Source organism: Drosophila busckii, chromosome 3R, assembly GCF_011750605.1.
Source record: "Drosophila busckii strain San Diego stock center, stock number 13000-0081.31 chromosome 3R, ASM1175060v1, whole genome shotgun sequence".
Classification (NCBI taxonomy): domain Eukaryota; kingdom Metazoa; phylum Arthropoda; class Insecta; order Diptera; family Drosophilidae; genus Drosophila; species Drosophila busckii.
Window position 1 is genome coordinate 20,101,686 of NC_046607.1, and position 24,920 is coordinate 20,126,605.

The 24,920-nt window shown below is 40.8% G+C and overlaps 7 protein-coding genes across 13 annotated transcripts; 3 read left to right on the top strand and 4 right to left on the bottom strand.

Moving 5' to 3' along the window:
* Window positions 1-57: 57 nt before the first annotated feature.
* On the bottom strand, window positions 58-9,638 carry LOC108603248 (serine/threonine-protein phosphatase 2A 56 kDa regulatory subunit gamma isoform). Of its 7 annotated transcripts, none has more exons than XM_017991881.1 (9): window positions 9,564-9,638; window positions 7,847-8,345; window positions 6,867-7,044; window positions 3,658-3,854; window positions 3,260-3,594; window positions 2,974-3,204; window positions 2,527-2,919; window positions 2,228-2,465; window positions 787-1,273 (listed from the first exon to the last, which is right to left on the bottom strand). In XM_017991881.1, exons 2-9 carry the CDS (start codon window positions 8,153-8,155, stop codon window positions 1,127-1,129), a joined length of 2,028 nt encoding a protein of 675 aa, XP_017847370.1. In that variant the 5' UTR covers window positions 8,156-8,345; window positions 9,564-9,638; the 3' UTR covers window positions 787-1,126. The 7 variants fall into 7 exon arrangements, with proteins under 7 accessions (XP_017847374.1, XP_017847370.1, XP_017847371.1 ...); XM_017991882.1 differs by lacking the exon at window positions 9,564-9,638 and having other exon boundaries at window positions 7,847-8,174; window positions 8,246-8,345; XM_017991885.1 differs by lacking the exons at window positions 787-1,273; window positions 9,564-9,638 and adding an exon at window positions 58-550.
* Window positions 9,639-9,769: 131 nt separating this feature from the next.
* Window positions 9,770-10,359, top strand: LOC108603252 (ubiquitin-like protein 4A). The gene is made up of 2 exons (XM_017991891.1): window positions 9,770-9,885; window positions 9,941-10,359. The coding sequence occupies exons 1-2, from the start codon at window positions 9,838-9,840 to the stop codon at window positions 10,268-10,270; spliced, it is 378 nt and encodes a 125-aa protein (XP_017847380.1). The 5' UTR covers window positions 9,770-9,837; the 3' UTR covers window positions 10,271-10,359.
* A 256-nt stretch (window positions 10,360-10,615) lies between these two features.
* LOC108603250 (peroxiredoxin-5, mitochondrial) lies at window positions 10,616-11,544 on the top strand. The gene is made up of 3 exons (XM_017991888.1): window positions 10,616-10,745; window positions 10,876-11,010; window positions 11,072-11,544. The coding sequence occupies exons 1-3, from the start codon at window positions 10,650-10,652 to the stop codon at window positions 11,399-11,401; spliced, it is 561 nt and encodes a 186-aa protein (XP_017847377.1). The 5' UTR covers window positions 10,616-10,649; the 3' UTR covers window positions 11,402-11,544.
* A 13-nt stretch (window positions 11,545-11,557) lies between these two features.
* On the bottom strand, window positions 11,558-12,279 carry LOC108603251 (nuclear cap-binding protein subunit 2). The gene is made up of 3 exons (XM_017991890.1): window positions 12,116-12,279; window positions 11,836-12,053; window positions 11,558-11,778 (listed from the first exon to the last, which is right to left on the bottom strand). Exons 1-3 carry the CDS (start codon window positions 12,161-12,163, stop codon window positions 11,580-11,582), a joined length of 465 nt encoding a protein of 154 aa, XP_017847379.1. The 5' UTR covers window positions 12,164-12,279; the 3' UTR covers window positions 11,558-11,579.
* A 241-nt stretch (window positions 12,280-12,520) lies between these two features.
* Window positions 12,521-14,854, top strand: LOC108601941 (protein TAPT1 homolog). The gene is made up of 3 exons (XM_017989921.1): window positions 12,521-12,779; window positions 12,846-13,450; window positions 13,506-14,854. The coding sequence occupies exons 1-3, from the start codon at window positions 12,569-12,571 to the stop codon at window positions 14,685-14,687; spliced, it is 1,998 nt and encodes a 665-aa protein (XP_017845410.1). The 5' UTR covers window positions 12,521-12,568; the 3' UTR covers window positions 14,688-14,854.
* A 1,368-nt stretch (window positions 14,855-16,222) lies between these two features.
* LOC108602430 lies at window positions 16,223-17,431 on the bottom strand. Its single transcript, XM_017990548.1, has one exon. The coding sequence runs from the start codon at window positions 17,360-17,362 to the stop codon at window positions 16,748-16,750; it is 615 nt and encodes a 204-aa protein (XP_017846037.1). The 5' UTR covers window positions 17,363-17,431; the 3' UTR covers window positions 16,223-16,747.
* A 3,874-nt stretch (window positions 17,432-21,305) lies between these two features.
* Window positions 21,306-22,808, bottom strand: LOC108602248. Its single transcript, XM_017990298.1, has 2 exons — window positions 21,530-22,808; window positions 21,306-21,475 (listed from the first exon to the last, which is right to left on the bottom strand). The coding sequence occupies exons 1-2, from the start codon at window positions 22,724-22,726 to the stop codon at window positions 21,341-21,343; spliced, it is 1,332 nt and encodes a 443-aa protein (XP_017845787.1). The 5' UTR covers window positions 22,727-22,808; the 3' UTR covers window positions 21,306-21,340.
* Between the last annotated feature and the right edge of the window lie 2,112 nt (window positions 22,809-24,920).

Below are 24,920 nucleotides of genomic sequence, written 5' to 3' on the forward strand. Positions count from 1 at the left end.
CATATATATATATATATATATAATATATTGTATCTGTAAATATTTGTTAACAACTTACAATACATATTGGGTATTATTATCGGAGACACCAAATAATTTTACGTACACAAGCAAATCTATTTGAAGAGAACTGGGGCTATGGTTTATAAGATTTATTATTGTTTAAAAAAAGCTGACTTGTTGTTTTATTTTAAGCTGCATTTTGTTGTATTTTCAAAGCTCAATATCCTTTCTCTTCCTACATACCTAAACAATTCAGTACGAGTCTTTTATTGTTTAACTGCTCTCCACTCAAAATAAACTATTTGCTGGAAATGTAAATGTAGTGCAAGCTTTCAAAAGTCAGCAATGCTAGCTTGAATAAATATAAATATATATATGTATACATTTATGTTTATAATGCTTGGCTTTTGGTATTCCATAAAAGAACGCTGTGTATTTTGTTTTGTATAATATACAAATATGTATATAACGTTTGCTCGCATACGGATTAAGCTATTCGGTTTCAATGATAGACAATTCACAAATTAAATATATTTTGTGGCATTCACTGAAATGGTAAGAGCATAATTTTGGCATATTAATACAATAGCTGTTTTTACATATTTTTTATCTTTCAACCAATAGCAGCTGCATGCAATAAAGAAAAGTTTAAATAATACACATAATCAAAGCTTTTGTTGTGTTTATTTGGCGCATGCAAACTTAAAAGCATTTGATGTGGAGGAGTTTTGTTTTTACTCTTTATTGATTTGTTTTATTTATTTGTAAGTATTATATGTTTTGTATATTGTATATATGAATAAAAACTAAATTGAAAATTGTGTTTTTCTGCAAGTGTTGTTGTTGTTGTTGTTATTGCCCATAAAAAGCACCACGACGCCGTCTTATCAGCCAAACATCTCTTAGCAAGGTCATCAATCCAAGCCCCCTTATACTAAATTACAATCAACTACTAGAATTAGAACATATTTTAAATTGTTTTTCGTAAAGAAACTCAGCCGAGTGGGATTGTGTGTGGGTGTGTGTGTGTGTGTTCAACGCCAGCGTTTGAGGACTAGCTACAGGCTAGAAAGGGGGTTGTGAGTAGCAGCAGTAGCAGCAGCAGGCGAATGACGCAGGACTCCTAACAGTTTTGCGCATCTGGAGGCGGCGTTGTCAGGTATTCATCGGGTCGCTTATGCTCGAATAGGGCGCGCACTGTGCCACTGTCTGTGGGCAAATCTGATTTTCGTCTCATCAGCGGCTTGTCCTTGTTACGTTCACCTCGTATCTGTGTGGGGTAATTGGTAACGTGATGCAAACGTGATAGCATTTAGATTCGTTGACGACAATCCTCTACGCACGAGCTCGCTCTCACTCGCTCGCTCTCTCCCACCCCCGTTTTATGCAACCAGAGCGACTACTACATATACATGTGTGCGTCATTGGAGAGATGCAATCGCATGATAACGATTTGTGCATGGGTGTTTACATATATATATATATATTATACATACACATAATACACACAATTAGCAAAAGCAATTAATTGTATGTGTACAACACGTAGATTAATAGTTTACCGCAGAGTTTTGAAAATGAATGTTAGCAATAGAAATATATATAGTGAGAGACCCAACTAATTACGTTTGATTGCGAATGATTTGAGCAAGCCCATGCTAAATATTTGAACAATGTTGAACTAAAGACAGTCTATAAGATATTCCAACTGCAACTGCTCTACGTTTCAAAGATCCTTTTAAACAATCGATGCCTTTGGTTTATTATATATTGCAGCAGATTTGTTGATATGATATTTGATATGATTTGTTGATTAGAAATGCAGATATAAGGCGCTAATATTTGTTTTAATAAGTACACTAACATTTAGTTGTAGACTAACATTGCTAGTATTGAAAGTGTCAAGTTAAAATAGTAGACGAGTAGCCAATAATTAATAAATACACATAACAGTAAATTATATATATACAAAGAGCATACAGTTAAAGAAACATATATAGTATATTTATATTATATTAACTGACATGAGTGTGTTTTTGTTTTTATTATTATTAATATTATTTTGTTTGTAACAGGCATCAAACATTTGTGTTTTAGTGTTAAGTCTGTTTGTTTGACTGTGTCAGACACACATGCATATATTACAACTGTATAGGTGTCTGGTTGTGTGTGTGTTTAGTTAGTAATTATGCAGTGTGGTTAATGTGGCTAGTGCTTGTCTCACCTCTCTGGGCTCCTGGTTTGACTGTTGTTGTTGTTGCTGTTGCTTTGGCGGCGCTTGCGGCCTCGACTGTTGATCAAACTTATCATAGGTAAGATCACAATTCTCACTGTATTGATCGTACAACATTTGACTATCATAATCGCTAAAGCGTCGCGTCTTTGACCATTCTGGATTGCTTTTAGCCAAACTCTCTACCTGTTGCCATAGCTCCACGCGCTGTAAAAACTTCTCGCGTTCACTAAAAAATATAACATAATAATTATTAATTGCTTAAGAACAACAATTGCAATTGCACTTACAGTTGCTTCTCTTGCTTATAATTTCTGCTGCATTCATCAAACAGCCGCTGATTCATTTCCATAAACAGCTTAAGCGCATTGTAGATGAGCCCATGTATGGTCTTGTTCCAATGCGTTTTCGAATTACGATTCAGCGCTGGGAACATAATGGGCAGTATGACCTGCGAGTTGTCGGCCATTAGCGACATGATGTACTCATTGTTCCAATAGTAAAGCGCACGCTCGGCCACTTGAAAATGTGGCGACGACACACACTTTGAAATCTGACGGAATAGCGGCACTATAACCTTTTGAAACTCAGCCGGCTCAATAACGTCCAGCAGCTCCTCCAGCTCATTCAAAAACATGACTTCCTTGGGACTATGCGTTTTTGGCCAAAACTTCAAAAGGCTTCTGTAAGCAAAATGTGAGTTGCATTGCTAAGCAGCTAAAAGTCTATGCACTTACTTGATAACAGCCTCTGACAAACTGGGATCCTTTTCAAGGAACTGCACCACACAGTAGGTTAGTTGCGGATGATAGACAGAGAGGCTCTTGGCTTTGTGCAATGGTAGCAATACCTTAAGTAAAAATTGCTTATGCTCCTCCTTAAGCGGCAAAGCGAAACCATTTATAATGCTGCCCAAAATCTCAAGCAGTTCAGCAATGCCATTATGATGCTCCGTTTCATAAATGAACCTAAATAAATAAATTTAATTAACTTTGATTTTTATAAACTGCGCTTTCTACTTACCGATAAAACACATTATTAATTTGCTTGCGTATAAATGCTCTCAAGCCTAAAAATTTGCCATAGATGCGATGCAGCACAGTCTTTAGAAAATCACGCTCACGTGGATCCTCTGAATCGAACAAGTCCAGCAATTGTAGCACAAACTGATGATCGATAAAACGCTTAGCAATATTTGGCTGAAAATCTGGTGATTCGAGGAAGCGTAAAAACAGCTCATAGACCAATTGTAAATGTGGCCAAGATGATTCCAAAGTGGGCTCATCTTCCTCTGGATCAAATTCAGCGCCATTGGGGTTTGAAGATGGCGGCAAGGTGCGAAATAGATTTACAGAGAACTACAGAGTGGGAAAAAACAATTAGTTATGGCTTATAAATTGCTTTAGTGTTGTTGCGCTTACCATATTGATGGCCTCTGGATAAATAACCTCTGTAATAACGCCGTTTTGATTGGATAGATACTCGACCATTTCGTGCAATGCAGCACGCTTGACTTCCTTCCATTTTAGATCGCTTAGCGGCTCCGAGAAATCGAACAATGTGCAACATTGTCGCAGCTTTTGCAGAAATAGCTCCTCACGTTCGGGCGCAGGTGTTTCTATAAAACAAGCATAATATATAAATTAGTTAAGCCGCATAGACTAGCTTAGAAACAAGTAGTTTGGTAACTAAAGTGTGCTACAAATTGTACTAAAATTGTTTGACAACAACGAATAAACAACACTGCACAAGTTGTATAAAAAGTAAAAGGAAACGAGAAGCAAGCGAAAGTACAAAAACTGATAAAAAACATTCAGGTAAATTTTTAGCTAAGCAGCAACCTCGCAGTGGTGGCAAGGCCAACGATTTTGTTTCAACATGCGCCGATGAATGAAACAGATTCCGATCGCGAGCTCGTCCTGGACTGCCTGTCAACTGTTGCAGCGTCTGCGGTGACGCCAAATTGTGACAGATTTGTGGCACGTCGCCATTTTGACGCAATGGGGATAAGCCGCTTGCGGCGCTTGTTGTGGCAACAATAGCTCCGGTTGTTGCCGTTGCCGTTGCTGTGCCATTACGTTGGCCAATGCCCAAAGTAATGCTAATGCCGCCAACCAAATTCTGTGCCACTGTCGAGCGTTGCGGCGGCGGCTGCTGCTGCTCCTCGCTGATGGCAACTTCACTATTGTTGCTGCTGCTGCTGCTGTTGCCGACACTTTTGGTGGCATTCAATATACTTTTAATGGCTGCAGCGGCGCTTACGGGTGACTGTTGCATGAGTTGAGTTGAGGTGACGTGATTTTGATTTTATGAAATGAGCAGAGAGCAGAGAATTTCATTCAGTTATGTGCCAACAGCTTTTAATAACTGTGAACTGTGGAACTGTCTGTATGTATGCGTGTGTGTATGTATATATGTGTGCATATGTATGTTGCTGGCAAACCTTGTTGCTAGTGCTGGCGCTGCCGCTGCCTGTAGTGGCTGCCACAGCTGTATTTAACAGATTGCTGGCGGTGCTGCTGCTAGCAGCGGAAAAATGTTGAGCCAATGTTGAAACCAAGCTGCTGCCACCGCTGGCCAGAGTTGTAGCCACGCTCTTGGCTGTCGATGAGGCTGTGGCTGTGCCTGTGGCCGCTTGGCTGCTGGACAGCGACATGGATGATGTTGAGGATTGCGAGCCAAATGGTGAGGAGCAGGCAATGAGCGCTGCAGCTGCCGACTGCGCACCACCGCCGTAGGTGGCCGCTGAGGAGGATGCTGATGAATTGGCCGCTGCCGAAGCAAGCGAGGATGAGCCTGCCTGTGAGAGCGATGACAGCGCTGAGGCAGATGAGGAAACCGAACTGGTTGAGGAAGAGGATGGTGATGATGATGCGGCGGCTGCAGCTGCTGCTGTTGGGGCATTTGCTGCATTTGCCTCTGGCGGAGACAGCGGCATCTTGCGTGCCTGCTGCTCGAACTTTGCCTTGAGTTCCTCCACGCTGCTGAATTTAAATCTGTTGCTATCGCTTGAAGCTGTTGACGCCGTTGCTGACGTCGGGTTATCGTCGTCCGCCAGCAGATCTAAGCCGCTATGAAACGAGGGTGACTTGGGTAGGCGTATGCCCCCAAGCGCATAATATCCAGCAGCTGCGGCTACTGAATGTGAATCTGCTTGTGGCTGCTGTTGCGCTTGTTGCTGCTGCTGTTGTTGCGTTGCAGTGTTGCCGCTGCTGTTGTTGTTGGCTGCTTGCTGCTCTTGTTGTTGCTGCTGCTGCTGCTGCTGTTGTTGGTTGGCCCCGATGTGTTGGTTAGCCGTCAGCAACATAGCACTGATGACCATTTCATTAGTGAAGCACTTGGTTTAATTGCCATGCATTTTGCTTGAAATTAACATACAGTGCACTCTGGCTAATTGCGCTAACAAAACACACAACTAAATACAGAAAAGGCAACACACTAGGCAAGGTTAATATAGTTTTGTATTTTTTTTTGTATGTCTATATGGTAACCTGTAATGGGAATTGCAATATAAGAACATTATGATTTACGCATATGTAGATGTGATGTATGTATATGTATGTGTATGTGATAAATGAGCTGGAAATGAAAATGACAAACTGAAGTTCAAAGCGAAATATAGATATTCTAAGCGATGTCATTAGTTTTATAAGTCTATATGCATAAATGTATGTATTGTAGCTTGTATATATGTATAATCTATTGTTGTAAACACTTACAGAAATATCTATAATTCTAGCTGGGCACAAAAACCGGTTTCTTTGTAAGGTCTGGATTCGCTATACACAAAAACTTTGACAACTAATGGCGAAAATAACTAACTGTTGTTAATTTAAGATAATTAAAACAATTTTTTAGGACACATTTAAATTGAATTTTTAACTAATTTTTTTGTTTTAGTTGTGTTGCAGCAAAAAGTGCCGTCTCAACTGATGGCACTTCCAGCAACACGTTCAGGAAAAATCAATATGGCTTAAGGCAGCGCAAAGAGCAAGAGAAAGAGAGAGAGAGAGCGAGCGAGAGCGCAGCACAAGTGCCTGCGTCAGGTGGGGAGAGCTTACAATAACAACAACGAACACAAGAGTAGCGACAACTTTGACAAGTGAATGAGGCCTGAAAGGCCAAAAAGCTAAATAGGCGGCAATTTGAATGCCAATGACGAAACATATAAATAATTAGCTAAATAACTTGGCTATAAAACAGAAAAATAACAACAAATCAAGCGAATTGATGCGCGCGTGTGTGTTTATGAGAGAGCGCATGAGACAGTGAGCGTGAGCGTGAGCGTAAGCGCGGCGCTCTCCAAAGCTTTTGAAACTGTTTAAAGCGTGCGTCAGTGGGGGTGTGTGTAGAGTGTTCGAGTGTTCGAGTGTTTCCTTATTAGTTTCTTTTTTTCTTCTTTTTAGTGTTGCCAACCCTGCAAAATATTATAGACTTGGGCTCACTTGACCTTAACGAACTTGCCTCAATATAAATAATGTACAATAAAATCAAACGACAGACAGCTGAGCGGCAAAAGAAAACACAAAACATATAAAACTCAAATACACACACACACATTTTGTTGCATTGTATTTCATATTTTTTGTTTGTTTGTTTGCCCAAGATTATTCATGGGTTTTTTACTCACTTTCATTGAGCGGACTGAGCGCTGTTAGTTCACAATTTTTGGATACATTATAGCGTGTGCTGCTCTGACGCTTCTCCTTGCGCACCAGCGGTGTGGTGCTCAGATTCAAGCCCTTGGTAATCGCTGTGGGTGGCGGTGCATCGCGCGGTGGTGTGCTGTCCTTGTCTGTCTTGTTAGCCTGCAAGTCAATACAAAACAGCTGTTAGTTCACTTTGCAGTTTGAATTTGCGTCAATTTGCAGGGGGACTATATTGCTGACCAAAAAATCAAAAACAAATTGCCAAACAAGTTTCGTAGCAAAAAAACGTTTGGGAGAGCCCTATTAAAAGCTGGTTGTTAGCCTTGGGTTACCTTGCTCTGTGCAAATCCTTGTCGCTTAAGACGCGCTGACGCCTGTGGGTGTGGTAGTCTTGTTTTTAGTAATGCCAACAATGGTTATGTTAATATTACACACAAATACATACATACATATATGTAGATTTGCATGCTTGTGCATTACTAGGTCGGTTTTTTATTTTACATAGCTTTGTTGCTGGTGTGTGGGGTTTAAAAGACATAAATTTAAAATCTACTTGGAATCAATCATTGGCTTTATTTTTCGGAAACACATTGGGCTGATGATAAGATTAGATATAGTATTTAACTGTGGTATTTATGTACAAGCACTAGGCACTATGGGGACAAAACTACTCTTTCTGGCAAAAATCGCTTTGAAAGACACTTGAACTTGACTGACTAAGCTAACATATCAATCTATCTATCAAGTATTTCTTTGGAGTATTAATGCCAGAAATAGTGGAGTAATTGCCCCATAGTGCTTTGCACATTGGGTGCACTAAGGTTGCAGCCAGAGTGCTTGCTAGGGGCGGCAGGCAAGCTTTATTTAAATTTAATTTGTATTTGTATGCTAAACTAACAATAGATGCATATAGTATATAGTTATAGACTATGCATGAACTATGGCAACATTTATTACTCACCTCGCTTTTGATTGGAGTGACAACCATGCCGCTGGTTACTACAATTGGTGTTGTTGGTGATGCAGCAACAGCAGCACCAGGCGTTGTTGTTGTTGTTGCTGCTGCTGCCGCTGTACTAAAGTTACTGTTATTCTCTTTGATACCGTTAGTGGCTGCTGTGAGTTTGTTGTTATTATGGTTAATATGTGTGCTGCCCGTTTCGTTTTTAGATGACGCTGACGTGTTGGGCTCTGCTGCTGCCGGCGTAGACGTCGTCGTCGGCGCCGCTGCCGCTGCTGATGTTGCTGGTTCTGACGCGTCGTTATCCATAATACGCTTTCAGCTTTATCTAATAGCCGTATATTTGATTGTTGCTTAGCTGCTCTTGCTTCTTCTTCTGTCACTTTGTTTTATGCTTACCCAGGCCACCAGTGACAACCACACACCAGCAAGACAATTTTGTTTTTGCAAAATTATCTCTTGTTTAGTTAATTTGTAGATGACAAATCAAACAACACCGCTGTGAGAGTTTGTGAAGAGAACATTAACGTAACATTAACAAATCAAATATAAAGAAAATCATGCAGCAGTTTCAGCGAACACACGCGCACAGACACACACGCACACACATACAATATGATTATAGAGTTAGAGAAGAAGAGCGGGAGTTGGGCAAAAGAAAACCGCTAAGTGCGCACTGGGAGCTGAAGCTGGAAACAAAGTTGGAGTTGTCACAAATTAATGCCATGCGATGGCTACAACTTGCTCACACACACGCACACAAATCCGGTTCTAAACGGCACAAGAATTGCACTTGATCAGTTCATAAGTACGTACATACATTTGTGTATGTGTTTGTATGTGTTTACCACACTAAAATTTATATACTTTTCAGCTTTAACAGCTGATTGCATTTATATAAAATTCGTTTAACTCACACACGATTTGTAATCTACGGCTTTTGCACAATTGGAAACACACGAAACTATACAAGAATAAAAAATAAACCGAAAACACCATACAGACGGAAAAGCAACAAGTTGCGAAGCAAATGGCCGTCGATCAGAGTTGCCAGACTCGGAATTCATCTCACTGCCCATGCGAACGAACGTACATACATATATAAGTGCAAAGACAGCAATTGTTGTTGCTGTTATTGAGAAGGGGGGCAGAGAGAGTGAGAGAGAGAGAGAGTACAAGGGCAAGCGTAATGGGGCTGGGCTCTATGTATTTACACACAAATATTGTTTAGATTTGAAACAAGCGCCAGTTTGTATGAAAAATTAAACGAATCACATTTCATATAGCAATATATATGTGATAAGTCACCTTAGATCGGGCAGCTCTGGCTCGGTAAGGAAGGGTGGGTGGTGATAGGCAAGTGTACAAAAATAAATGAATGTGTACTATGCATAATTAATAGTTGCACCAAAGTCAGCCAAACAATAATAGATGTGCAAAAAAAAACCAGAAAAAAATTACAAATGTGAATGTCAAAGGGGTAATGCTTTTGGAGCAAATGGGAGGAGGTGTCGCCCTTGAAAGTCTTTTAATTACCGCCAGTAGCTGCAAGAACTTGTTAAATTTGTCTTTACTGCGATTTAACATCAAATTTTTTGCTGATTTGTTGTTTCTTTGGCTTTTTACGTAAAATGGTAGCACAACACACTCGACGATTAAATAAGCTGCTGTATTGCAGCAACACGAATTGTTATCAGTAGCGGGTTTTTTGTTTCACCTTTTTGTCAAAGACACACTGAATCAACGGTTTAGTTATATTATAAATAACTATTAATGCAAAATATTTTGTTCACGCAACGTCGCAGCTAAATGGAAATAGAGCTGCCAGACTGCATCCACGTGAACTGGCTACAATGAACTGTGAACTGGTCCCTGTGAACTCGTCTATCGACGAACTGACAACATTGTCAATCTGCAGGTGGCAACGCTAAAGTAAAATTTTAATATTGTTTATAAAAATAATTTAGTTGTAAAAATAAAACAGTTCAACAATGAAAATTACTATAAAGGTGCTCAAGGGCAAGGACTGCACCTTAGAGGTAAGTTGGCAAGAAGTCAGTGTCAAGCACATAGTTTAATATACAAATTTTCCAGGTGTCTCCCAAAACCACAATTCTGGAGGTAAAGGAACAAATAGATGCCGCTCTCCAGATACCAATTACAAATCAGAAACTATTGCTTCTGGGACGCCCGCTTAACAATGAACAGACAATTGAATCATATCCTAGCATCAAAGATGGCACAAAACTAAATCTAATCGTCATGAAACCTGGTCTGCGCGACTGCATCCATCGCGCGTTCCGCAAATACTACAATGAAGCACAATCAGAACGGCTGACAAACGAATTCATGACAGACTTTGAGGCCAAACTCAAAGAGCAGAGCTTAGACGATTTGGAGCGGTTTGCCGACAGCACGCTTTAGAATATTTTAATGCCATATCCTTGTAATCCATAGCCCGCATGTATTGATTGTTTCAAAAAGCATAATTGTAGTAAAAAAGACAAATTTAAGACGTGTTTGTTATTTTTCTTGTCAGTGCTGTGCAAACTGTCCATAACTAAAACTAGTTATATTTTGGGATAAGTGATGAATAGCTGATGTTTATATGTATGTATACTTAAAAATAACCGACATTTTGATAAAATAAATATTATTTTCAAACCAATCCATTATGTAGTACAATTTATTTATTTATGGTTTTTATTTACTAGCTAGATTTTTAGTCAAATTTTTGCCGGCTAAGGCTAAATTGGCAGCTCTGCTAGGCGGCCATTTAAAACAGCTGAGGTGATTATCAGAAATGCAGTCGTGCAATTTTCTAAGAGGAGTTGTAAATTTTGCATCAACGCTTCCAAACGTGCGATCATTTTCCCGGACACTTGGAGCCATGGTTAAGGTAGGTTCCGCTCACCCCAGAATAGCTGCATAACTTAAATTGTGTAGAATTAGACGTAGAAATTACATAAGTTCAAGCGCGTTACTAAATATTGATTTTGAATCAATTAAATATACATTTTCAATGTCAGGTTGGAGATAAACTTCCATCAGTCGATCTTTTCGAGGATTCGCCTGCCAATAAAATCAACTCTGCCGAGCTTGTAAATGGCAAGAAGGTGATAATTTTCGGTGTACCCGGTGCCTTCACACCAGGCTGCTCAAAGGTGAGCTTGCTAAAAAAATTTAATGCAATCTACAATTCGAGACTAAAAATTTAACTTTCAGACGCACTTGCCTGGTTATGTTAGCACTGCAGATGCTTTGAAAGCTGAGCAGGGAGTGGATGAAATCGTTTGCGTCTCCGTCAACGATCCATTTGTGATGTCTGCCTGGGGCAAGGAACACGGCGCTGGCGGCAAGGTGCGCATGCTTGCTGATCCAGCTGCTGCCTTTGCTAAGGCTTTAGATGTAAGCCTTGATCTTCCACCGCTGGGCGGTGTGCGTTCTAAGCGCTTCTCCATGGTCATAGAAAATGGCGAGGTCAAGGAGCTAAATGTGGAGCCTGATGGCACTGGACTCAGTTGCTCGCTGGCCAACAACATTGGCAAGAAGTAGGCTTCCCTATAAACAACTTGAATTGCTTTTAGCAGCACAATCGCATGTTAATTAGTGCCAGATATCAGATTTTCAATTATATATTTGGAAAATGCCTATATGTAGTACATACAATATATGAAATTAGAAAATGAAAAACTAAATTTTAAAATCTATTGGACTTAGTTTTAATTATCTCCTAACGGTTATCGGTATTAGGTGCAATCTTTTGCGATAGCAACTTGCCATAACCACCTCGACCGGCATCATAGTCTGTGCGATATTCATCGCGCACCTGGCCGCCAGTTTTACCGCGTCCATACTGGCGCCCCTCAATAAAGCCTGCATCCCAATCCACACGTATCAGTCTATCGTCTAGTCGTGTGCCATTTACAAATCTGGAATTAATACAAAATTAGCATTTTCTATGGTGCTTGTCTTTACTGCGGATTAACCTCATGGCGGCTTCAGCCTCGTCGCGTGTATAGTACTCCACAAAGCAGAAGCCACATGGCGTCTTTTTATATTTATCTAAGCCCATTATAATTATGCGAACATCGCCGCAGCGTCCGAATAATTCGTGTATTTGCTCCTCAGTGGTGTAAAAGGATAAATTGCCCACATAGAGTGTACAGGAGTCGCGTAGAGATCTTTCTTGCTCTGAGCGCGAACCCTATAAAAGATGCAATGTAAATAAAACATTCTTCGAATTTAAAAACAATGAGTTTGGCTTACCTTAAAGTGCTGATCGCGGTAGGAGCTTAATTCTACTGAACTGCTCATTTTATTCGCAGATAACTTTTAGAAAATAAGCAAATTCTTTTTCGTTTACAATTTCTTTGCGATAGGGTTGTTGACAGTGATGCAAAACAGTACCAACGTTGCCAGATGCTTAATAAAAACGCGAGGGAATTTAATTTTAAAAATTAAATAACGTAAATACTGTTTAAAGTGTAGCTGAGCAATTCTTAAAATATTTATTTATTATCAGATAAGCTGCTGAAGTTACTTTAACGTTTTAAATACAATTTTGATTAAGCAGGTTGTTGCTTTTTTTTCATGGATGACAGTGTACGCAATACTTACAATACTTTGCTCGATAAAACGAAACTGCGTAGCAAAACAAAATACAATTAGCTGGTATAAGAACTATAAGATAGCGCAGAATAGATATAAAAAATATTTTAAATGCTTAATACACATAATAAAAGACAACTGCGATTTCGCGGTGATCTCAGTGCCAATACCAGTCGCATTGAGGAGGTACATAATGAAGATTCTATTAAACTACACAAAAGCAAAGCAAAACAGGCAACAGTGCAGGATGACGTTGCCGTTGCATCAACACCAACAACAACATCAGCCACAGCGACAGCAACACAGCAGCGTCTACCAAATAGTACGTGCTTAAACTTGTTATTACTAATTGGAGTGAACTTTATACCTAATTAAACTACGTTTCTAGCCGGCTCAGAGTCCAGTACGTTTTATGATTTCTTCAAAGTGGAGCTCACTCGTGGCTATATGCTGGAGCACGATGAAGAGCGCTACTCGGCGCGCCGTCAAAAGATCTACAGTTTTATGCGCATACCGCGCGATCTGGAACGCTTTATGGTCTACGGCATAATGCAGTGCGCCGATTCCTTTCTATATATACACACATTTTTGCCGGTGCGCTTTGTGCTCGCTGTTTGGTCGCTGATAACGCGCACAGTGGCACGCATTTGTCGCTTGCGCAGCAGTGGACAACGCTTGCTTTCACCAGCAGAGATCTGTGATCTGCTCAAGGGTGCCATTTGGATAACAGTAACATTGATAATGCTGCTGGTGGACACCAATCGTGTTTATCATATAATCAAATCGCAATCTATTATTAAACTCTATATATTTTATAATATGCTGGAGGTGGGCGATCGTCTGCTATCCGCTTTTGGACAGGATACCATCGATGCACTTTTTTGGACAGCAACAGAGCCAAAGAATTCCAAGCGTGAACACTTTGGCGTGCTCACTCACGTACTCTTTACGCTTATCTACGTGCTATTGCACAGTGGGCTTATAATGTTTCAGGTAAGTATTAAACTCAAATATAGCAACATATTCAACAATCATTTTGTTACTACAGGCCACCTGCCTTAATGTTGCTGTCAACTCCAAGAACAAAGGCTTGCTCACTATAATGATATCCAACAACTTTGTCGAGCTCAAGGGTTCGGTGTTTAAAAAGTTTGACAAGAACAATCTATTCCAATTGACCTGCAGCGATGTGCGTGAACGCTTCCATTTATCCGTGCTGCTGTTTATTGTTATGATACAGACCATGAAGGAGTTTGACTGGTGCTTTACACAATTCTGCGTCATGTTGCCGGATTGCTTTGCCGTGCTCTTCACCGAAATACTCATCGATTGGGTGAAGCATGCGTTTATAACAAGATTCAATGAGCTGCCCGAAAGCATCTATCGCGAGTATACAACAAGCCTGGCCTACGATATGACGCAGACTAGACAGAAGCATGCATTTTCGGATCATTCGGACTTGGTGGCGCGTCGCATGGGCTTTATACCATTTCCGCTAGCGGTGGTGCTCATCAAGGCAATATATACAGCGGTATCATTTGATAATCTAGCTGCCTGGCTGCTGTTTCTGCTGGCCTATCTCTTTGCCTTGGGCTTGCGCATTTGCTTGACCATCTGTGCCTTGGGCAAGGCGTGTAAGCTAATGAAGGAGCATCAAACGGAGCGCAACAGCTCAACGCCCAGCAGCATGACCAATATGCCTTTCTCAAGCAACACAACTGCAACCACACATTTGAACAACAACAACAATAACATAAATAGCAGCAATCTTGCGGCTGCTGCCAAAACCACAATTGCCTCGCCTTTGGAGCAAAGTCTAAACTTTTCCAGAGCCACATCCACGTCAACGCCTAAGAAAGCCGCAAGCGAGCAAGAGCTGGATGTCACAAAATCTTTAGAACTCGGCGCCACGGCGCTATTTTCCAACAGCGATGTCGATCTCGATGATGTGTGCCTTAATGAGCAAGTGACCAATGTAAATGCAACTTCCAATGCACAAGATATGTATCAGGATGAGGAGCTGGCACGCAGCGAACCGGATTTGCTGCAGCTGAGCGAGGCAGGCAACTCTGCTGGCGGCGGCGAACTCAGCGCCAAGGCATTGCAGGAGCGCTACAAGAGCGGTGGACTGCCCAAGCGCACGCATAAACGTTCCGAATCAGAGCCTTTCATTGGCACACAGAGTCTGAGTGATAAGCCCATGGGCGCTGGCAGTGGCAATGGCACGTAGTCGCAGCTGCAACTTGGTCTAAATATAACTTTCATTTGCGTCCAGTGGCATTAGAAGCTCTCCGCTTAGTTTGCATGGCATGGAAAATGGTTTTGTATTTATTTATGTAATTGTAGTTTTTGTGACGTTGATTTCACACACATACTGTAAACGAATGAATTTAAATATACGTGTATAAATTTGTATTATGTGAAATGAATTTACTTTTGGCTGGCGGAAATTGAAGTTATGGCAAGTTTATTAAATTATTAAATTCTCTCATTAAATTTTAAATGTTAAAGTGCAACGTAGCTAAGCAAAATGCTTTACTATTTTTTTTTACCGCTTTAACAAGTATCAGGCGAGCAGCAGTCAAGAGAAGTCAACTGCAAGTTCGAGCAGGCAATGAATGAAAATAAAATACAAGGGGTGGTTCAATCAAAGCGTAAAAGCTTTAGTGCGCTGCAAGGTAGGCAACAGTTTTTGCAAGAGCAGCATTTTGTGTTAGTGGCAAATTATAATGACAATAACTTTGCGTTAGACTAACGTATAACCTTTGAACTACTTAACAAGTTCTTGGAATCGAGCCCACATAGGAATCATGAGTCACGGCAGCGGCTATTTTCAATTTACAGTGTCTTTGGCAAACGTGGGACGCCACGGCTTGATTTACTCTTTTGCGTAATGGCAGCCACCTAGCTAATAAATATGCTATGTCAGAAAGAAATTCAAAAAAAAAAAATGGGCTTTGTGTTTACACGCGTAGAAAAATCAACAAGCTGCAAATAACGTGCCTTTCACTCGCGAAATGCAGACCTCAAAAACTTCCATGACCACCCCCTCGGGCAAGCTGGCGCGTGTGCAGAACAGCACACACACACATATAGCTATAGCTACACTCAATTACATTCAATTTGCCGCCATACATGCGCCGCGCCTTTAGGCGTTACGGTTTTATGAATGAAATTCTACGCTGACCTTGAGCGTAGTTACGTCAGTGTTTCATTTTGACGGGGTAGTGCACAGAGCAGGGCGCATGCTCACCGAAAAGTCCACAAACAGGGGCACTGCTGGGAATTTCGATCATCGAATTTGCGCTAGGCTTTCATTCATAAAATGCCTTTGGGTTTTTCATGAATGATTCGGGCTTGAATCTGTTTACCCCGCCCCAGCGACTGCTTTTTGCTTTTCAAGGCTTTCAAGGCCGCGCAACGCTTTAGCTTTGGCATACGGCGTCTATATTGATTTTTTGCACGAGTTTTTTGCCCAGTTGGAATTGCAAAAGTTTTTTTTATTGCGACAATATTTTGTGGTTAAATAAACTTGTATGATTAAGTTGCACAACGAGCATTTAATAATGAAATGTAGCTGGCATATGTAAATAGAAGAAACTTTATTAGATAAGAGCAGCAGCAGATTTGCAAGCAGCAGACAAATCTGCCATTAAAGCCTGTGCGTATACGTAATATGCAATTTGCAAACGCTTTAAGATTTTGCTTAAAGAAAACTTCTAGCGCATAAAATGTTGAATAAAAAGTTTTTTAATTTATGTGCATTTATATATTTCTCGCTTTTCTAGCAAAAAGTTAGACGACATGCGAAAATTTCCGGCCGGTGCTGGTTTGCGTTAAAAATAGCCTTGAGTAAGGCTAAGGAAAGTGAACGCGCAGTTTTTATGAATGATAGTAAGTTCAGAGCAAAAGCTTTGCTCTCTCTCTCTTTGCCTGTGTATGTGTGTATGTGTGTGTGACACTGGCAGGGCCAACGCTTTGCCTTGCTCTTGACTGTCTATTTTGCAGCAGCAAGTCCATAATTTATTGATTTTTTATTTGGTGCAGCGCAGGCGCTTTGGCTTTTTGGTTGGGTAGGTTCTCAGCTGCCGTTGCCGGGTGTTGGGCATTGGTGTGGGGTTTTTGATACTGGCAGCTGCTTATCTGCGGCACATTGTCGTCATATTTGCAACTGTTAACTGTTGCTCTTGCCATGTGCGTCAACTGACGTCAGCGCGAGCGTCCAACCAAATTGATTTGATTTCATTCGATAAATTTGCTGCACACTACCCAAATTACTTGTTGTTGTTTTCAAATAGCTATTGTTTCATCCTGGCAGAGACTGCGAAACCAGCGATAGCGCCACAAATACTCATGTGTGCTTTCACCCAGCAGGTACAGACGCACTGGCTCAAAGTCCTTATACTCGTAGACAACTTCGTCGTCATCGTTCTTAGCATACGGATTCGAAAGCAGCACATCCAGGCCCGTAAGTGAGTGCAACATATGCAACATGCTGCAGGCAAGCGCCCAGAACGCTTGGCCACGTTGATAGAGAAAAAACGGATGCACTGGCTTCTCCGGTCCTATCGGATTCGTCTCCGCTATCATGTGAAACAAATGATACTCGCCCTCAGCATCCTCCAGCGTCATCAGCGATATTATCAACAACATTACGGCGCCAAAGAAAGTGCGCAGTATGGACATGATTAGCAATGTCTTCTGTCCCGTGCACATGTTGATGGCATCGAAGGAGGCCAGTATGCAAAATACATAGGTCGATATAGTATAGAACAGCATTCTTGCCTGCGTGTGAATTGGCAGGCGATCTATGGGCTGCGAGTAGAATCCCATCATGTTGTAGTGTATGATTACCAATGTGAGCACCACTTCGGTTATTGTAAATATATAAAAGACTGGACGCATTTTATTGCAAATTAACTACAGTTCCTACAGCTTTCTATACAGTTTATTTTGTTGCTTATTTATTAGTGTGATTCTGTTTTCTAAGTGTAATTGATGCTGGAAGTTTACTGTATGTAAATAGATATGAGCAATTGGCAATATAAAAAGCAGCTTAAGTTTATAAAGAGAAATAGAAACAGACATAAGTAAGAACAATTGCATTAATATATTGTAAAATATAATAAGCTTTGTATAAACAAAATTTTAAATTTTATTAAGCAACTTGTATCTATTTTTTTGTTTTATTTTATTTAGTTGAAAATATATTTCATGCTTGACAATTCAGAATTCTTTATAATTGGCAATCTCTGTAATTGCTTTGGCTTAATGCTTTAGCTCAAATTCTTTTGCACCAAAATGTTTCTAAAATATTTTAAAACTTGTGTGTGCACTATAAACAATTTAGAATGCCAAATACTCGTTGCTAGCTCTAAGCATAATTTGAAAATGCATATTGTCTTAAAGCTTTTGTTAAGCAAAGCTCTGGCCAACGTGGCCAACAACGTTTGTTGCATTCATTGTGACTAACCGTCTGGCTGGCAGTTGAAAGTGCTTTGCTCATCATAAAAGGCAAAGAAGCAAAAAAGCAGCAACAACACTTCACATTTGCACCGTTGCCAATGTGGTTGCTGTCGCTCTTGCGCTTACGCTGCTTGTTGTTGTTGTTGGCTGCTGCTGCTGTCTGTGTTTCCGCCGTTGTAAACAGTAGCAACATTTTGCCTGGCAGTTTTGATGTTGTTGACGGCCTGTTGACGGCGATTATGTTGATGACGCGCAACACGCCGAGACCGCAACGAATTTACGCGCAAATTCTCCTTCACTGGCTGCTCCTTCAGCTTCAACTTTAGCTCAAGTGGTAAGCGGTAAGCATTTGTATTTAAATATACACCCAAGCGAAAAAATAGCTAAAAAATAAATGCACGTTGAATAAAACAAAAGCAAGTTAGCTTAGCAAATAAGCCAAGTTAGCAATGCGGGCTTCAAAAGCATTTGCAACTTAAGCTTACTAAGATTTTTTGCTGTTGGCTAAGTTAATGGCCAAAAGCGCACAGAACCCACACTTGGCAATATAACAAATCAGTTGTTGTTGTTCTTAGCTGCATTCGTATGTGTGTGTCTGTGTGTGTGTGTGCAAAGTAAAAGGGTTAATTCATTTAGCCACAACGCATGCATCTGCTTTGTGGCTTGCTTCTTTATTTAGCAACTGTTGCTGTTGTGATTTGCGGTGGCGGCAGCGGCAACTGTTGCTGCTGCTGTTGCAATTTTGACAGGCATATAGCGCTTTAGCACTGTAAGTGCTTTTGCCTGCTTTGCCTTTGGCCAGGTTAAATTCCAGGGATCAACACAGAGCCCGCAGTCAAAGCCGCAGCACAGTAGTCAACTCAACTCATCTTAAACTTAATTCAACTTAACTCAATGCCAGCAACTTTGTCATCAGCAAACTGCAGCAGCAGCAGCTGAGGATGAACTTAAGCGCGTGTGCTTCACTTTAAAGTGTGGAGAATGCAGCTAAGACGAATTGCTGCTACACTTTGAATTACATTAAAAAGTAAAACCAAATGGTGGCTTATAAAAATGTATTTAAAGTGTATTTAGCAGTCGTGTGTGCTTAGCTTATTATTATTTGCACTTTAGCTGGAATGTCTACAAACTTCGATATATGCACACGATCATAATTAAGAGTGCTAAACTCTTGTGTAATCGCTGAGGCTAACAAAAAATACTTACTACAGTTTGCACGCCCCAAACACCAGGGGGCATGGCTGGCCCCATGCTATTACAGTTAAATGCAAGTGCATAAATAACAATTACAGCTGCTGCTGTTGTGGTTGTTGCTGCTGCTGCTGCTGCAACAGCAACTGTTGCTCAGGTGTCAATTGTAGGCCGCTATGACCAGCGGCCATTTTAGCCAAGCGCTTGGCTTGCTAACATATAAATAAATATATAGGCGCACCATACTATATATAAATATAAATATATAGTACATGTAGCTATAATGCAGCATTTGATTATTATGTTTACACTTGGCCAACAACAACAGCAACCAGCAGCAGCAGCAACTATTTGTGACCCAAGCGCATTAATGAAGCCACGTCTATGAAAATCTTTCAATGCAAATCAATGGCAATTAATAATTCAACGCCCGCTGGGCTGCATCGATGGCGTCATGGCAATTAGACGAGCACAGAATGAGACGCAAGAAAGAGACGCAAGGCGAGGGTGGTTCAAGTAGTTCGCTGCCATTTGCATTTGCATACGGCTGCCCCTTTCGCTGCTTATAGCACGATCTATATATTCAATAAAATAAATTTCATATGCAAAACAGCCATAGACAGAGCCCCCAGACCCCAACTGCTGCCACCGCCTGTCGCACGATATCAGCAAATTCGCAATAAAATATTTGTCTGCTGCTTGCCGCTTGCAACTGCAACTGCAGCTTGGTGGTGGCCGCGCTACTGCAAATTATTTATTCGCACCTTTCGCCGCCGTTGTCTGCTCAACTCCTGCCGCCGCCGCCGCCGCCGCTGCTGCATTTCCATTTGCTTATCAAATCGCTTGCATCGGCGCAAGAAATGCAGGGCAAATATAAATATTAGACCATGCCAAAGACTACTGAACGCCTGGCCAGGCTAGAGCTGGAGCTGGAGCTGGAGTGCATGAAATTAGGCTCCAAGTTGCCTGCGGCTATGGCAGCGGCCTGTCTGCAGCATGAAAAGTGTGAAAACGAATTAGTGCAAAAGCTGCAACAGCAACACATCGATTTAATAATCAAATACTGCATTTGGGGCAGCAACATTGAAGCTGCAGCTTTATGGAGTAGGGCACCAAGTCAAGATACAGAGTCAAAGTTTGATGAGCGGCAAAGTTATTTGCAGTTTTGAAATGAGAAACATTTTTTTGGGCATTAAAAATTTGAACTAGCTAATGAGATTAAGAGCTCAAGATTATGTTTAGCAGTGGGTTAAATATATAAAAATTATAGACAAGAATAAAACTTACATAAGCAAAGATCGCTAGCGTATTAACTAAGATTTGATGAAATTATAGCTGATGACAGATTAGATAAGATTACATTAGTCAGCTAATAAAAACTAAAAGCAATAAAAATAGGCTTTGTTAGTTTAAATTTCATAGTATGAAACCTAAATTAATAAAGATTCATATGTTAAATTAGTTGTAAGCTTTCCAAGAAGATTATGACGATGATTAAAATTTGATGTAGCTAAAGCTTAAGCAATAAAATTATGTCAAGTTTATTTTTAAAAACTTGCTCCGGCTTTGCATTAAAATAAATAATTATGACAAAAATCCGAATTTTAAAAGAAATGCGCTGTTCTTTGATTAAGGTAATTAGCAAGCTGCTCAGCAATTAAATGAAGACTCAGCTTTCTATGAAGTTGACTGCTTAAGACTTAAGGAAATATATAGCAGCTTTAGCTATGCCAGCGTAGCAAGCTTAGAGCTTGCCACAACTGTTGCTGCACATGTTGCATGTTGCTCCAAAAATGCCAGTCAAACTAAAATTGTCACTTGCGTATGGGCGCCCAATAATTATAACAATGGGTGGCCCACACACACACACACATGCACACGTGTGTGTATGCCGTAAATTGTGGCATGTTCACAAATTTGTTGTGCATTCCAGCAAAACTGACAAAACGGCCGCCCAAAAGCAACAAAAAGCAAAACCAAACGACAAACGACAAAATTTGCGGCTGTTAACAAGCTAGAAACAGAAAAGTTGCTGCTGCTGCCGCTGCTGAGCGAATTTGAAATACGCTAGAGTATGCCACATGGTGTGGCATTCGGCGCATGCGTGGCAGACGCATTGACAAATCGCCACAGGCACATGGCGGGCGGCCAATTAGCAACAAGTTGAGAGCGTAGAAAGCAAATACTTGAGTTTACATGACAGTGCAAAGCTAAAAGCATTTATAACTATAACTTGGTCTGTGACTTGGCAGCTACGCTTGGCTGTGTGAAGAAGCAGAACTGCATGTGCTGCTGCTGCTGCGTCGACTGATCCTGCTCCAGTGGCGCCGCCGACAATTGCACCACCGACTGCGTCAAGAACTGCAAGCAAAACAAAGCTGAGAGAGCAAAGCGATTGGAATTTCGGTGACTTACATTAAGCTGGAACTCTGCCTCAATGTTGGGACAATCGCGTAGATGCAAGCAAAGCGGCGACAGCTCGCAGAGTTTGCTGGCGCGCAGCTTGTAAAGATCGTAGAGCAGTTGACCTGTGAGTTGACTGCAGTTGATTAGATGCAGCTGCGTAAGCTGCGCGCTGCTGCGCACAAAGTCCAGCAGCTGTTCGTCCTGCATATCCTGGCAGTGACTGAACATGGCCGAGCTGCAGTAGTGTGGCAAGTACAGCTCATGCAGATTGGCAGCAGCGAATTGGCAATTGAGCAGCGCAAGCGTTTCAAGCTGCTTGCAGCGCCGCAGCTGCAGCTGTGGCAGCCAATCTGCTGCCTGCTGCATGCGCTGCGCATTCAGTTGCAAGTACTCAAGTTGCTGCGCGCGTTGCTGCAACACCAGCGTAGCAGCCGCCATTATAGCCTCAGCATCAGCTTTGGTCAGCAGCAGCTCCAAAGCTTGCAACTGCGGCAGCTCGAGTATTTCAAATGCGCTGCTCGCATTGAAACTTGCCACAGGCAGCGTTAGCTGACGCAGCTGCTTGCAGTCTGCAATGCCTGCAATGCTCTCATACTGCTCGCCCAGCAGTTTCAAGCGTGTCAAGCACTTGCAACCAGTGAATATAGAGCCAAGTATATGCTCATTCACACTCGCATGCAGCGTCAGATGCTTGAGCTCAGTGAATTGCTCTACAAACTTCACTTGCAGCGGCAGCTCCAGCTCCAGACTGCGCAGTCGGCTCAGCAGCTTGGGCAGCGCATGCAGCGGCCATTGCGTAACATTGCTCAGCGCTCGATTGCTGCTGCTCCAGGCAATGCAACATTGTCGCACATTCGGCAGCTCCTTAATGCCACAGCGATCCAGCAAATTGAGCTGCTCCTGCAGCTGCGCGCCTTGCAAACTGACGCTGCGAAAATGTCGCCGCATGCGGCGCATAAACTGCTTAAGCGACTGATCCAGCAGCTGCGACTGCAGCGCCTGCAAATCCAAGTGCTTGCAATTCTCGCGCCACAGACTCACCAAAGTCTCGCGCAGCTCTTCGCTGTTGCGTCGCACCTCCACTTGCTCCTCCAGGCTCAACTTGTCAAGCACACCGCGTATCAAATCCTGCGCATCCTTGTCCACGCGCATGCTGCTCCAGCCCAACGACTTCTTTGCTTCGCGATTAACAGCATAACGACTCATTTTGTTTAAAAATATGTGTAAATGTGTAAATTTAAAAATGATTTTTGTGTGCGTGTTTTTAGCTTAAATATTTTTGTTATTATTTTAGCTTAGCACTGAGCAGTTCAGTAGTTAGAACTAAAAATTTCCATGGACTGCTTTATTTGAACATTTTTGTTAGCAAACTTTTGATATAAATATAAAAGTTCTTAAACATTTTATGCTTTTTTGTTATAAAATTTAATAAGCTTTACATCAATATATATATGAGCTAAAGCCGTCAATTAATTGCAGTGAAAACGCAGCTTGACTTTGATTTTAAAACGAAAAGTAAAACTCAAGATTTAAATTAAATTTTTTTGCACGAGAATTAAGCTAAGGGAAATAATCTCTGTAAAATCTGTGAATTATTGTATTTCATTTTTAAACAAATACAAATATAAGCAATAGTTCCCAAAGTGTAGATTTATAAAGTTTAAGATATACTTCCAATAAGCTGAAGTAAAGTTATACAAACCTGCAAAAATATTATTAATCAAAAAAAGCCCTTCAAAATTTTGAATAAATTTTTAAGCATGATTTTTTTTTAGTATAAAGTAGCAAACATGTTGATCGAATTAGCTAATTTGTATTGAGGCTGTGGTGAAAGTTTCGTCAGTCTATTTTTAACTGTATCTGAATTAACTTATATGGATCGCATGAGCAGCGGCTAGAGAGTTATTCAAAATATTGCATGTAATTGTAGTGTGCGCTTGAATTTGCCGGCAAACTTAAACTTTATTTGAATAAAAACTTAAATATTGCGCTTTCAAAGTCTGCCGCACTATAAACTTGCTACAGCAGCAGCATCAACTGCCTGTTGTTGTTGTGACTGTTGCTGTTGTTGTTGGGTAATTCAAATCAACGCAGACAGTAGCTCAAGTTGAGTGGCATGCACTTGATATTTAGCCCTGGGGGCCAGCAACAAAATTACCAGCTGCTTGGAAATTTAAAACTGGGCTGGCTGACTGGCCAAGTCTTTGCTGCTGCTGCTGCTGCCTGTTTTGCTAATAAAGCCGTAAAATTAAATGCCAAGCGCTTGGCTCTTTCTTTCAGTGATAAACGCCCAAAGAGTTAATTCTCTTTTTTTTTATTTTGATTGTTTGAGTTGCGTGCCAATAATTGCAGCGTTTGGCTAAATTGATATTGGGTGCGTAATCAGCAGCTTGGCTAACGAGGCTGGTGGCTTTCCCACTTATAAATTTGAAGGGGCGTGGCTTCGCATTGAAAGGCGTCAATTGGCCAAAGCTAATGAGCCGCTCTAATAAGCAAGCAGCAAATAAAATTTGTGCCTTGCAGCTCTCTCTCTATTTTTTGTTTTGCAAGTAATTAAAATATTTACAAATGCCCAACCAACAAGTTGTGAAAAAATGTAATAAATACAACTGCAGCGCACATTCCCCAAAAACTAGTTTAGGCCACGAAATGTAAACGCCCCAAATTGCGGGTCGGGCTCTGTCTAACTGTTGGCAGTGTTTGCTCGGCCCACCCGACAAGGCTATAAATGTTTGAATAGGCAAAAAAAAAAATATAAAAAAAAAGAATGTGTAGCAAATGGGCCAAAAGACAAAAAAGCGAGAGAAAAACAAATCAACAAAACGCGTTTTGTTTTAAGCTTGTAAGACATGAAAAGAGACAAAGATCGCGGAGCAAGCGAGATGCAAGATTGAAAGCTTAGGCAAACTAAAATAAGATAAATGCTGCAAATAATAAATTTATAAATTAAAAGTTTGCTTACTATTAAAATTTTTTATGTATATTATTGATATTGAAAAGTAAATTCACAAGTTAGTTACAATTCATTTAAATTCAAATAAATCGTAGATTTTCTCTTTAAGCACACATTTTTTAAAGCCTATAGTTTTAATAACTTTTGCTGCAGCAACCCATTTTTTATTTAAACTTTTCACATGCTTGCCGCAATGGCAAAATGTTGGTAGAAATATCTTTAATTAACTTGCGTCAGAGCTGTTTGCAAAAATATTAATAAAACATTTCAATTTTCATGTGTATGCCATTGCCATTTTTTTTTTGTGTTAACGTAAAAACCATTTGGATGATTGCCATTTAACGAGTTTCTTTTGAAGTTGTAGTAGTTGTTAGAGCTTTGTGGCTGTGGCGGACGAAAACTGAAACTAGTTTCTTGCCCCACGGTAGCCAAGTGGTGGTTGCATCT